Source organism: Pipistrellus hanaki, assembly GCF_964339955.1.
Source record: "Pipistrellus hanaki genome assembly, chromosome: 12".
In the NCBI taxonomy this organism is placed as follows: domain Eukaryota; kingdom Metazoa; phylum Chordata; class Mammalia; order Chiroptera; family Vespertilionidae; genus Pipistrellus; species Pipistrellus hanaki.
The window spans coordinates 52133305-52145998 of NC_140514.1; the positions used below are offsets into that span (position 1 = coordinate 52133305).

The 12694-nt window shown below is 49.5% G+C and overlaps 1 protein-coding gene across 1 annotated transcript in view; it reads left to right on the top strand.

Annotated features, from left to right (window-relative positions):
- LOC311630874 (glycerol-3-phosphate acyltransferase 2, mitochondrial-like) overlaps positions 1-12694 on the top strand; it is a 64638-nt gene that overhangs the window by 46468 nt on the left and 5476 nt on the right. The window contains exons 2-7 of the mRNA XM_084900374.1: positions 8347-8483; positions 8618-8731; positions 9390-9463; positions 9887-9991; positions 10170-10298; positions 12525-12624. Coding sequence (XP_084756500.1) covers positions 8421-8483; positions 8618-8731; positions 9390-9463; positions 9887-9991; positions 10170-10298; positions 12525-12624 — 585 coding nt within the window. The 5' untranslated portion in view covers positions 8347-8420. The remainder of the gene's footprint in view (positions 1-8346; positions 8484-8617; positions 8732-9389; positions 9464-9886; positions 9992-10169; positions 10299-12524; positions 12625-12694) is intronic.

The window sequence follows — 12694 nt, forward strand, 5'->3', positions numbered from 1 at the left end:
ATGACCCAGGACACCTGGAGGGCCCTCCCCCAGACGTGTGAGCTGAAAACATTCTGAGCATGCTGGCCTCTTCGCTCTCAGGGAAAGGGGCTCTTTTACAGGGAGAAGGACCTAGAGGGAGGCACTTCAGGAGGCCTTTTCTTTCTTGGAAGAAATGCTAAAGGGCTTGAATGTCACCACTCCCACCAGGCCACCCCCCATTAGCTGCCAAGTGGTCCCTGCACATTGCAGATCCCATCATGCTGTCCCCTGATCAGGGGTGCTGATGGTGCCTGCTGACCCTGAACTGCTATGCTGTTCCGGCAGCCAGCTGTGCTGCTGTTCCAGCTTCCTGGTGCTGAGCGTTTGTTCATGCCGCTCCTTGTACCAGCATTCCCTTATTGTGGTCCTCAGTCATAAGGATTGGTTCAGGCCTGCGCTGTGACTTTTCACGGGCCCAAGACAGTCAGCCCTGAAGCCTTTGGGGGAGCCTTGGAAAGGCACCCGCACAGGTGGCAATTGCTTCAAACATGCCTGTCCCCTGTGTGGCCAGCCTAGGAATGGAACCAACCCAGGAGAAAGCAAATCAGAAAGGCATCAGGGACATCATTATTTAAGCACCAGAACCTACCTCTAATTCTGCGCTTTTCAGTCATTTGAATAATAAGTGTCTTGGTGTTTGTTGTTGTTGTTGTTTTAAATGCGTTTTAATTGATTTCAGAGAGGAAGAGAGAGGGAGAGAGAGATTGAAACATCAATGATGAGAAAGAATCACTGAGTGGCTGCCTTCTGCATGCCTCCCACCTGGGATCAAGCCCACAATCAGGGTATGTGACCTTGACCGGAATCAAACCCGGGACCCTTCAGTCCACTGGCCGATGCTCTATCCACTGAGCCAAACCAGCTAGGGCTGCTGCTTTTTAGATAAAACCACAACAAGCCCTGGTTGGTGTGATGCGGTTGGGCATCATCCTGTGCCTGAAGAATTGCTGGTTCAATCCCTGGCCAGGGTACATGCTCAGGTTGTGGGCTTAATTCCTGGAGGCAGCCAATCAATGTGTCGCTCCCATATTGGTGTCTCTCTCTCTCTCTCTCTCTCTCTCTTTCTCTCTCTCTCTCTCTTCCTCTTGCTCTAAAAATCAATTAAAAAAAATCTTTTAGAAAAACAAAACAGTTTGAGCTGGACTGTCACTCAGTTGAAAGTCTCACCATCAGGCAGTCTGTCCTGCTCCCACCTCAGCAACTTTGCTGGTTTCTTTCTCTACCTGCCCACTGAGCTATTCCCTCTGGAGGAGTGGACAGTGCTGCACCTCAGCTTCCCTTGGACCTCCAGTGGGTTTATTTTCTTCTTCAGTCGTTTAAACTCTGTATGTTGCCTTTGGTCCATATAAGACTCCTCCCTTGTTGCTTCTTTTCTTTCATCCCTGGACTCTCTCCCATCCCTTCCTCTGCATAGGCAATGAGCTAACAAGTCTTTTCCCCCCTTATATGTGCTCCTGCAAAATGAATAGTATCTTTAGGTGGTTTTTGTTTCTGCAAATGGTAGTATTTTTATTCTCATGTTGTTTCTTACTTTCTTTATTTTTTTTAAACTCATCATCCTTGTAAGACCCATCCCTGTTGCTTTCCTAGCTGCTACATCATTCTCCATGCTGTGACCCATTCTCATTCTTCCCATTAGCCCTGAGATGGATCCCTAAATTGCTTCCAATGGCTTCTGCCCCTCACCACCATAAAGAACTCTGCAGTGATCACAGTGAAAGGCATGTCCCATGGAACTGTCAGTTCTGTTTGTGTCTCTACCTGGTTATGGAGTTGCAGGGGTGTGGGGGTGTGTACTATAGGCTCACTACGCCCACAGTGACCGCACTGCTGTACCTTCGCATAAGCAGCGCTGTCAGCAGCATCTCCACTCAACACCAACACTTGTCTTTATCCAGCTAGGTTTGTCCTGCTTTGCAGATTGCATTAGTAATCTACTGCTGGGTAACAAGTTACCACAAACCGAGTAGCTAAAAATGACACCCAGTTTTTATCTCCCATTTTTTTTTCTTTTTTTTTTTGTGGACCAGGAATTGGCACAGCATAGCTGGGTCCTCTGCTCAAACTGCAATCAAGGCATCAGCCTTGTTATCAGAGGCTTGATTTGAGAAAGAGCCACGTCCAGGCTGTCTCCATTTGTTGGCAGAATTTGTCTCTCCGTAGCTGTAAAACTCAAGGTGACTTGCTTCTCCCGGGTCAGCAGGAGAGTCTCTGACCTCTACATCCTTTTCAAAGGGGCTCACCTGATTAGGTAAGGCCCACCTAAGTTAATCTCCACTTTGATTAACTTAAGGTCAACCATTAAGGGTTCTAATTACATCAGAAAATTCGTATCATCTTTTCCATAAATTGTAACCTAATCAGAGGTGGTTCCCATAACTTTTGTTAAATTCTATTGATTAGAAGCAAGTTACAGGTCCTGCATACTCAAGGAGATTATTATATAGGGACATGGGCACTGGGGCTCATCTTAGAATTCTGCCTATCACATAGCTATAATGTGATATCTTGTTGTTGTTTTTAAAATTGTGGTAAAATATACATAACATAAAACTTACCATCTTAACCACTTTTAAGTGTACAGTTCAGTGATAGTAAGTACATTCACACTGTCATGCAGCCATAATCACCATCCATCTCCAGAACTTCTTCATCTTGCAAGACTGAAACTCTGTACCCATTAAACACTAACTTGCCATTTCTCCCTTCCTCTATCGCTGGTAACCACCATTCTACTTTTTTTTTTTTTATGAATTGAATTATTTTATGTCTCATACTGATAGTATTTGTGTTTCAGTGACTGGTTTATTTCATTTAGCATAATGTCCTCAAGGCTCATCCGTGTTATAGTGTGTGTCAAAATGTCCTTCCTTTTTAAGACTGAATAATATTCCATTATCACATTTTGTATGCCATTCATCAGTCAGTGGACACTTGGGTTTCATCCATTTTTTGGCTATTATGAATAGTGCTCTTAAGAACCTGGGAATACAAATATATCTTTGAGATCCTGCTTTCAATTCTTTGGGGTTATATACCCCAAAGAGGAATTCCTGAGCCAGGTGATAATTCTATTCTTAGATTTTTGAGGAATATATATATATATATATATATATATATATATATTTTAATGGCTGCACCATTTTAATTCCCAACAGTGCACAAGGGTTCCAGATTCTCCAATCCTCACCTACACATTATTTTCTGGGGTTTTTTGTTTGTTTGTTTTTTACAGTAGCCATCCTAATGGGTGTGAGTTAGTATCTTGCTGTGTTTTTTGCTTGTTTGTTTGATTGTTTTTAATTTCCTTAATGAGTAGTGATGTTGAGCACTTTTTCATGTGCTTATTGACATTTGTATGTCTTCTTTGGAGAAAAGTCTGTTCAAGTATCTTATTATTACAATCTGCATTTCTCTACTAATGACTTTGGCCATCTCCTCATGTATTTCTTACAAGAATTGCCTGCTAATAACCTTTGTCCATTTATTTTTCTTATTAATTTGTAGGAATTCCTGTATATTGATACTCGACTAATCTTGTAAATTTTAGACTATGCATATATCTTCCTTCATTTTGTCATGTGTCATTTGGAACAAATAGCTTTAATGTTGACATAATAAATCCTCCCCTCCCCATTTTCTCTTTCTTTCTTTCTTTCTTTCTTTCTTTCTTTCTTTCTTTTTGTATAATGAATTGTGCTCTGATAGTTTGTCTAAGAAATCTTTTCCTCCCTCTAGGTCTCAAAAATGTTCCCCTCTATGTTATTTTCTACCAATGTTATAATTTAACCATTCAGATTGACTCTTTTTTCCCCCTATTATTATCCTCACCTGAGGATATTTTTTTCCATTGAGTTTTAGAGAGACCGGGAGGGAGGGAATGGAAGAAAGAGAAACATTGAGGTGAGACACATTGATTGGGTGTCTCCTTCACGTGCCCTGACCGGGGCCAGAATCATTCCCAGGTGCATGCCCTTGTCTGGCACTCTGAGTCACACCAGCCTGTGCCATCTTGACTTTTTAATCCACCTTCTCAGCACCCATCTTGTATGAAATTACATTGTGGCTTTTTTCTATAAAGCCAGTTTCCCCAGTAAGAACAACTCTTTCCTCACTAATTTGTGATGTATTTTTTATTGTCCCTAAACTCCCCTATAGCCAGGATCCATCTCTGAACTCTCCATACTGACCCAGTGGGTTGTCCATTCTTCCACTAGCACCATACTGGGGGTTTTAAAACAATGTCATTGTGTGTCTGAATGTCTGGGGAGGAGGGTGGGGTTCTGTAGGCCTTTCTCCCTCACACATTTCAAAATAAGTCCATGTAGCTGGAATTTTTATTAGGATTACAGTGAAGTTATAAATTTAGGGAGAATTGATATTATATATTAGGCCAACCCTCCTTGGTAGCAGATCCAGGTCTGAAAGGTGATCTAAACTGCAACAAACAAAAATTACACATATTTCTTAAAAAACAAAACAAAACAAAAACAAAAACAGAGGACAGAACTCTACTAGATGTCAGACTGGTCTCTGCCATCCCAATCTGTCCAACTGTCACGTTTGAAGCATCTGTCTTCAGATGACTTCTCAGCATCAAATCTCCCTACTGACAACTGCAAAACCTCACTGCCTCTCCACATGGAGTTCATAGAGCAAAGAGATATTGGCTAAATTCTAGTCTGTACTCTTAGGAGGCAACTTACAACTTCAAAATAAAGGTGTTTTTGTTTCTGAGCTTCACCATCTCGGGGTTTATTTGTGGGCAGTGTATTATGACACAAAGAAAGATAAGAGGGGGACAAAATGGATACTGCAAGTGCTAAAAGAACATTGCAAACGTGGGTCACAGTGGGTGGACACTGATATACAGCCTGGGTAGATAGACAGAGTGGAATAAAAAAGGGAAATATGGCTACACCCTGGAGAGGAAGGGTGGAGGCAGTCACACGAGGGTGGTGTGTTAGAGAAGAGGGAGGAATGTGAATCCGCCTTGTACTGTGGGGCCCAGCCAGGTTCCGCTGTGCCTTTGTTCATGCAGTGGGATTCTCTGGCATTTAAAGTGCACTCATTACACACGTGGCTGGGTGGGAACAAATCAGTCATTCCCTCTTTGGTAGTCTGTGTGGCTTGCTGGTCCCCTGCAGGTGCTGGGAACAATGGAAAGATGCAAGCGCTTGTTCACCCAGAGCTTAAGGCTGAGGTAGGAGTCAGGTATTAATCAAATAACCACAGGGATGTAGACACATTGGTCCTAGGACTAGCTGAAACCCGGGCACCTCGTGACTGCAGCTTGTCCCTGACTGTAATCTGGAGTTCTAATTAGCAAAGGAAATGTCACAGGGTAGTACTGCTTGATTTGTTTTTCACGGCCCAAAACTAGTTTCTGGCGATCATTTAGATCTTCAGTCTTTTCTAAATGTCCCTAACTCGGAATTTTGTAGAACCTAAACTCCAGCTTGGCGGCTTGGTAGCCTGGAAACGCTTTCGTTAGAACCTGGCTGCCCTCGTCCAGCCCTGGGGACCCAGCATGCCGACAGGCACTCAGGGCCACGCCAGGGGCGGGTGCACAGTCAGCCCCGCCCAGCCCGCCCTGGGCCGGGTCACATGGCCAAGCAGCACGCTGGGTGGGGGCGGGGCTTAGGGCCCAGCGCGCCTTCCCATTGGCTCTCAGAGCTGCCTCCCAGAAGGCGCGCAGAGCCTCCAGGTCACGCCCTAGGGCCTAGGCCTCCCGGGAGGCTGCGGTTCTGGCGGGAGTTGGGTCGCGGGTGTGAGGTAAGAACCTGGAGTCGATGCTGGGCCGGGCCGGGCCAGGCTGGGCCTGGGATCGTCCAGGGTCTTTTCCGCTTCAGGAGCCGCCTGGGCGACCTTGGGGCGGGGTTGGGGGTGGAGGAGCCGTGGCCCTGAGGTGCCTGCTAGGCAGCGAGTCCTCCCGCCGCCATGATGTGAGGCCACACTGGCGACACCGCTGCGCAGGGGCCTGGCCTATGGTCACCCTAGACAGAGGTGTGTGTGTGTGTGTCACCCTAGACAGAGATGTGTGTGTGTGTGTCTGTGAGAGAGAGAGAGAGAGAGAGAGAGAGAGAGAGAGAGAGAGAGAGAGAGAGAGTGAGAGAGAGGGAGGGAGGGAGGGAGGGAGGGAGAGGGAGAGAGAGAGCCCCCTCTCCGCAGACTCTGGCTGAGCAGGGAGCACGCGCCATGTGCCTGGCGAGGGACCAGGTTCTGAGGGCCACGGGGCCGGGGCCTAAGGGTGAAGAGGTCACGTTCAAATCATGCTGCTTTGTAGGGAGCAGATTGGGATGTCATCCTTTGATAGAAGGCTTCAAACTTGGGGGGTGGGGGGGCTGGGGGGAAGGGGTAGCAGGCAGCAGGTGGGACTGGTGTGGCGGGCCCTGCTGCCTGGGCCCAGGGGTCCTGCCAGCTGAAGGCCTGTGTGCCACCGGCCTCAGAGGCCCGGTCTCAGGGCTTTTTTCTTCAACAGCAGCAGCTGGAAACCAGGATTCTTAACCTCACAAGCTCTCTAGTTTTATCGCCATGTTTCAGAATATTGTGTGCAGCAAGTAGGCACATGGACTGCATTTGGCCCTCAGGATTGCCCCTTGCCACCTCAGGAGGGGGTATCCACGTAGGAGCCACTGACTGACACAGATCCCCAATTGGGGGGGGCTCAGGTGCTAGGAAGATATATCCCAGAACTGACCTCTGGATGGAGTGTGCTAAGTAGTGGACGCAGTTGGCAAATGGGAGTTATCCCTGGCCCTGTCTTTTGTTCTTTCTGGCCCCTTTGTGGTTAGCACCGATCTAGTGGGTTTAGATTCTGAGTGAGGTGGTCTGGGGCGGGGCGGACAGCAACCTCCTTGCCAAGAAGCAGAATTCCCCAGATTGCAGGCCTGGCTTGAGAGCTCCCTGTGCCAAGTGTCTGTGAATGGGGCTGTGAGAACATTTTCAAAGTAGGAGGTGCATTTGGGATGAGTCTACCAGAGTTCCTGCACTGCAGGAATCGTGACCCTGGTACCACCTGGCTTCCTGGTTTTAAACAGTGCTAATTGGGAGAGGGGGAGACACAGAGGAAATTACAGCCAGTCATTTCGCACTTCCTGGGTCCCTCATCTGTGCAGGGCAGACTGCTAGGCAGAGATGAGTCCGTCAAAGCCCTGGCCACAGGACACTTTCGGATGATGAGAGGAAGTGACATCTCAGCTCTGGAGGTTCCCAGCCTTGCAAGGAGGAGAGGAAAACCCTAGAGCAGGGGTGGGGAACCTTTTTTCTGCCAAGGGCCATTTGGATGTTTATAACATCATTTGTAAGCCATACAAAACTATCAACTTAAAAATTAGCTTGCTGTATTGGGTCAAAAATTTCATTAACTCATCCCTAATGCCTTGGCAAGGCCAGACCAAATGATTTCACGGGCCTGGCATTCCCCACCCCCTGTCCTAAAGGCTGATCTGGAAGCATCATGGAGTTAGAGCCATGGGCAGAATTTGGTGGGAAGGGAGAAGGCACATCTCATGGGCATGTGCAGTGTGTGGTGGGGCAGGGATAGCATAAATAACTGGCCCAGCCTACCCAGCAGGGACATGGTGAGAGGTCAGGGTAGAGGGGGTTTTAGGGCGGAATTTCAGGGCCAGGAGGGATTCAGTGCTGCTTTATGGAATAGATATTTGTTAGTTCAGGGGAATATTATGGGAAGGAGCGGCTGAGGAGAAACCCAGTGGGATTGTCTACTTAGAGTGCTATATGAGAGGATGGATTGCAGAAAAATATGTCTTGTTTCCAATAAGAGCATTAGATCTGTGTGGTATTTCTCTGTGTTCTGACTCCCCAGCTATCCCCCACGTAGTACCTGGCCCACATTCCTGTAAGGGTTGAGTAGGTGAAGTGCCACCTTCTGGTGTGGAAGAGAAGAGCAGCACCTCATGTCTTTTGCCACCATAGTCTTTTCCTCTTTGGCAGTCTCATAACTCCTTCCTGCCTTGTTCTTTCCCTCTGCACAGAAGGGGTCTGAATCTCCAGTATAGCCCTCATCTGTGCTGGGATATGGCAGGGTGGGTGTTGATGATAAGACAACTGGCCTCCATATGTTAACCCTCAGATGGCTCTGATCTGGGCACTGAGACTTTTTGAGGAAAGCTGGCTCTGTGGTGAGACCAGTGGAGTAAAGGGCATGGCTTTGGTCTAAGTCAGCGTCCAGCCCAGTTTCTCACCACTGCTGGCCTGGATGTTGTCTCTCTATCCCAATGTTGGAAATTTGGTGGTCACCTCAGGACTTCCAGGTTGTGGCTCAGACTCCAGTACCCCCTCTATCCTTCCATCTCTCCCCAGGTCAGTTTGCTGTGGTGAGAAGAAGAGAGGCAGAAGTGGCTGGCTCTCAGATCTTACAGTCCCCCTAACTCCCCATGGACACCATGTTGGGAACCAGACTCCGAACTCAGCAGAGCAATAGTCAGAACGGCCGGGAGGTAGTATGGCCCCTTCCATTCCCAGAACACCTTCTGCCCTCTCCCCTCCCCTCCTGTGCACCTCATTCTTAGAGCCTCCCTCCTTCTGCCAAGGACTTTGAGTCTTTTCACCTCTCCCTGTGGCCACTTTCCAGACTAGCCCGTTGTCCTCAGGCTTGGGGATGAAGCTGGAGGCTGTCACTCCATTCCTTGGGAAATATCGCCCCTTTGTGGGTCGCTGCTGCCAGACCTGCACCCCCAAGAGCTGGGTGAGTAGTGTAGGGCTGGGCCCCAGCCTGGGGAGCTTGAGGTAGCTTGGCTGGGGTTCCCTTATGTCCTTCCAGGTTTGGCCCTCCCTGCCCATGCCTTTGTTCTTGTCTTGGAGGGGATGGAAGCACTGGTGCTGGTGGTGGTGTTGGCCTGGGGCTGGCTCGCAGGCCTGGGAGAGTTGGGTGGAGAAGTGCCGAGGCACCTGAAGAGGATAGGGTGTGGTCAGAGAGCTAGGATCTGACCATGCCTGCACAGTCCTGTTGTTCAATTTGGGGGACCTGCCCAACACTCAGCACAGCCTTAAAGTCCTACTCCATAAGCACCTCATGTGCTGGTGCTTATGGAACCCACAATTCTAGTGGAGATCCAGGCTACATGAATGTTCTTTGCTGTAGACGAGAGACCTTCTCAGATACTTGAATATGCCACTCTGCAGGAGGGCACTGCTGTAGAGAATACAGCGCTTCCACTTTGACCGCAGAACCCTTTTTCCTGAGTGAGCATCAGGATCTTTTGGGAAATGCTGTTCTACAGCCCTGTTTCCTGGTAGACATGATAGTCCATCAGGCAGAGACTGCAAGAGACAGAGCAGGGGCTTTCCTTTGCCAGTTTGCAAAGCCCCCCCAAACACATGCCATTCCTGCCTCTCTCGGGCAGGAGTCCCTCTTCCACAGAAGCATAATGGATCTGGGCTTCTGCAATGTGATCCTGGTAAAGGAGGAGAACACCAGGTAATCACAGCCAGGGGTGGGGAGGCCCTGAGGTGTGGGACTGCTAGGGCCCTGCTTGTGGTGTCATTTTCTTCATCCAATGGGAAAGAAGGACCCCTACCCTTTACTCCATACCCACAGCAGGAAAGGCAGGGAACTGCAGAAACACCTGTGGCTCCTTCTATTAGTATTTATGGGCTGCCCACTATGTGTCAGGCCCTGAACCTGTACTCCACTCAGTGGGGAGTGGGTGGGAATGGGGCACAGATGAGCAGGTGTTTCCTTATCCTGCTCTGTGATAAGCCAAACTCAGGTGTTCCCTGGCCATGGGACTGGGTGTGATTCTTTCCTGATGGACTACCCTCTGTGGGCCTTAGTGGGAGGAAGATCTTTCAGGGTAAGCCCTCTGAAAGGTCTTCCTCTCGCTTCTGGGGCTGTGTTCAGGTTTCGGGGCTGGCTGGTTCGGAGGCTCTGCTATTTCTTGTGGTCCCTGGAGCAGCACGTACCCCCCTGCTGGGATGCCTCACAGAAAGTCATGGAAAGCACTGGGTGAGGAGCAGGGACTGGAGTCGGGCTGCCACTACTGGGATCCTTGAAGGGTGGTTGAGAGGGCTGGCTTCTAGAGTGTTAGCTTGCCCAGGTCTGAAGCTATGCCCTGGGGCTGAGGGAAGTGACCTGAGAGCCCTTAGGCATGCCCCAGCCTGAAACCACACCCTCCACACCATAGGGTACAGGATGTCATCGCAGGGAGGGCTCCAGGAGGAGCTGGGGAAGGCCAGGGGCCCAGCCCTGTGAAGAAAGAGGTGCAGCGCATCCTGGGTCACATCCAGGCCCCGCCTCGCCCCTTCCTGCTCAGGTAACTGTGCTGAGGGACATTGTCCCTAGGCTGGGCTCTGCCCTTTTGGGGAGTGAGTGTTGACTGGGCTTGGGGAAGGACCGGCCTCCCCACTGGGGAGCCAGGTGGTATGTTTACCAGGGGCCTGAGGGAGCCCCTGTTCTGGAAACAGGCCTTTTGAGGACAGCTGGCTCCGTGGTGGGACCAGTTGGATATAGGATGGGGCTTTGATCTGAGCCAGCCCCCAGTTTCCAGCCCAGTTTCTCATCACTGCTGGCCTGGGTGTTTACTGTCCTGGGTTGGGAATCTTGGGGTCACTCAGGAGCCTCTGGTTGTAGCCCAGATTCCAGTACCCACCTCCAACTTTTCACCTCTTGCCAGGTCAGGTTTCCGTGGAGAGAGGGAGACAGCCAATGGTGACTGGTTCCCCCGTCTTATAGGCGTCCATGCTCCCTCCTGAATTCATCCTGCTGTCATCACCTGCTCCCTCTCACTTTCATTTGCACTTTGGGCTCCTTTTAGATACAGTGTTGTTCCAGAGGGAATGAAAGGGTACACATGTCAGAGTGAACAGAGAAACATATGCTGCAAGAACAGGATAAGTCCTGGGGCTCAGAGAACCTGGAGGCATAAGAGACCTGTAAGCCAGGCATGAAAGGGGGAAAGGGAGCCAGCCTTGGAGGAAGGGGTACCAGAATGGGAGGAACAGTCCCACTAGAGGGAAGAGCATGAGCTGAGGCCACAGAAAAGAGCCGGGGTTGCTCATGAAGCTGTGGTAGCTGGAAGCTGGCAGTGAGCTGTTGAAGATGAAATCAGAGGTAGAAGGGACCAGATACACAGGGCCATACAGGAAGTTTTATTGATTTCTAAGTGCAGTGACAACTAATGGAAAGTGGGGAATGACAACAAGATTGAGATCTAGAGATCAGAAAACTGTCTTGGAAGCTGTTTTGTTAGTCCAGTAGAGACATGGTGATGGCTTGGATTGGGGGGTGATAGTAGATGTTGGAAAAATGGACTGAGAGACCAATCTGAAACTAATAGGACTCAGTGATATGTAGATTGGAGGTCTGGTTGGGACAGTGAGGGGAAAGGGAGAACTCATGGGAGAGCCATTTTCTGGCCAAGTACTTGGTGGTGTGGGTGGAGGGTTGGGTTTGGGAGGAGTGAGTTTGGCCCACAAAGGATGTTTTGGATACAGAGTTTCAGACACCTGACATGAGGCATTTGTTTATGTGAGTCTGGAGCTCAGAAGAGGGCTGAGACCAGGGATGTACATTCACAAAGCTTTAGCACACGGATGATGGTTAAAGTCAGGGGATGAATGAGTTATGGAGGAAAAAAGAGTGCAGGGAAGTGTGTGTCAGATTCAGCTGTCCTGCCAGAACTGAAAAGTTAATTGGGGAAGAATAGAAAGTAGAAGAGGTTGGTGACTGACTAGCCCTCCACATGAAAATTCTTTTGACTTTGTTGAGATGTCCAGTCCCTTGACTTGGCCACCTTTACACTATCAGCTGCTCCTGGTGCAGCTTCAATTCCAGGACTCCTCATGATGATAGCACTCCTGTGAAGGAGTCACTGGGCACAATCACTTCTGTTTGAACCCAGGTACCTGCCTTCTCTGTACTGAGCAGCCAAACATTGATAGAGAAGAACACACTGTGTGGCCTTGCTTCCTTCTGAGTGCAGTTCTGCAAGGGGCACAGGCTCCCATCCAGACTGTCTTTCTCAGCCTGACCTGCTGTCATTTGTTGCTCCATCTTGTTGCATCAAATGAGGACATGATGCTTGTGCACCACATCTTCAGGCTATGCTTCCACCCTCATTTTAAGCCAGTCCTCTTCAACTATCCCTTTTCCTTCTCGTCACAAACTCCTCCCTTTTTATTTCAGTTTCCCAGCAGTTTGCAAAGAGCCGGCCAGGCTATTCCTGGAGTGAGTCTTAGTTCTCTAATCTCCTTTGGGGTATACTGGGGCAGGGAGATGCTCTGAAGCTGATGAGAAGCAGCTGCACCATGAAGTCTTCCTGGGGGAGTGTCAGCATCTCACAGGCATGGACCGTGGGCCCACCTGCCAGTCCAGTTCTTCTTAGCTTTCTCTACCACTCAGCAGTTCCTGTAATCTCTCTGAGCCTCACGTTCCTCTTCTGTAAAGTGGGGTCAGTACTGGAGGCCTTCTGAGATGCTGAGGGGCCTTGCATCGTGGGCAGTGCGAGCCACACCTCAGACTGGGCCTCGCTGCTCTCCAGGCTGTTCAGCTGGGTGGTTCTGCGGTTCCTGAACTGCCTCTTTCTGAACGTGCAGCTCCACAAGGGCCACCTGAAGATGGTCCACAAGGCCTCCCAGACGGTAAGCCCTCCCCACAATGGGATGGGATGGGATGGGATGGGATGGCAGGAGCAGAGCTAGGCCGAGCCCT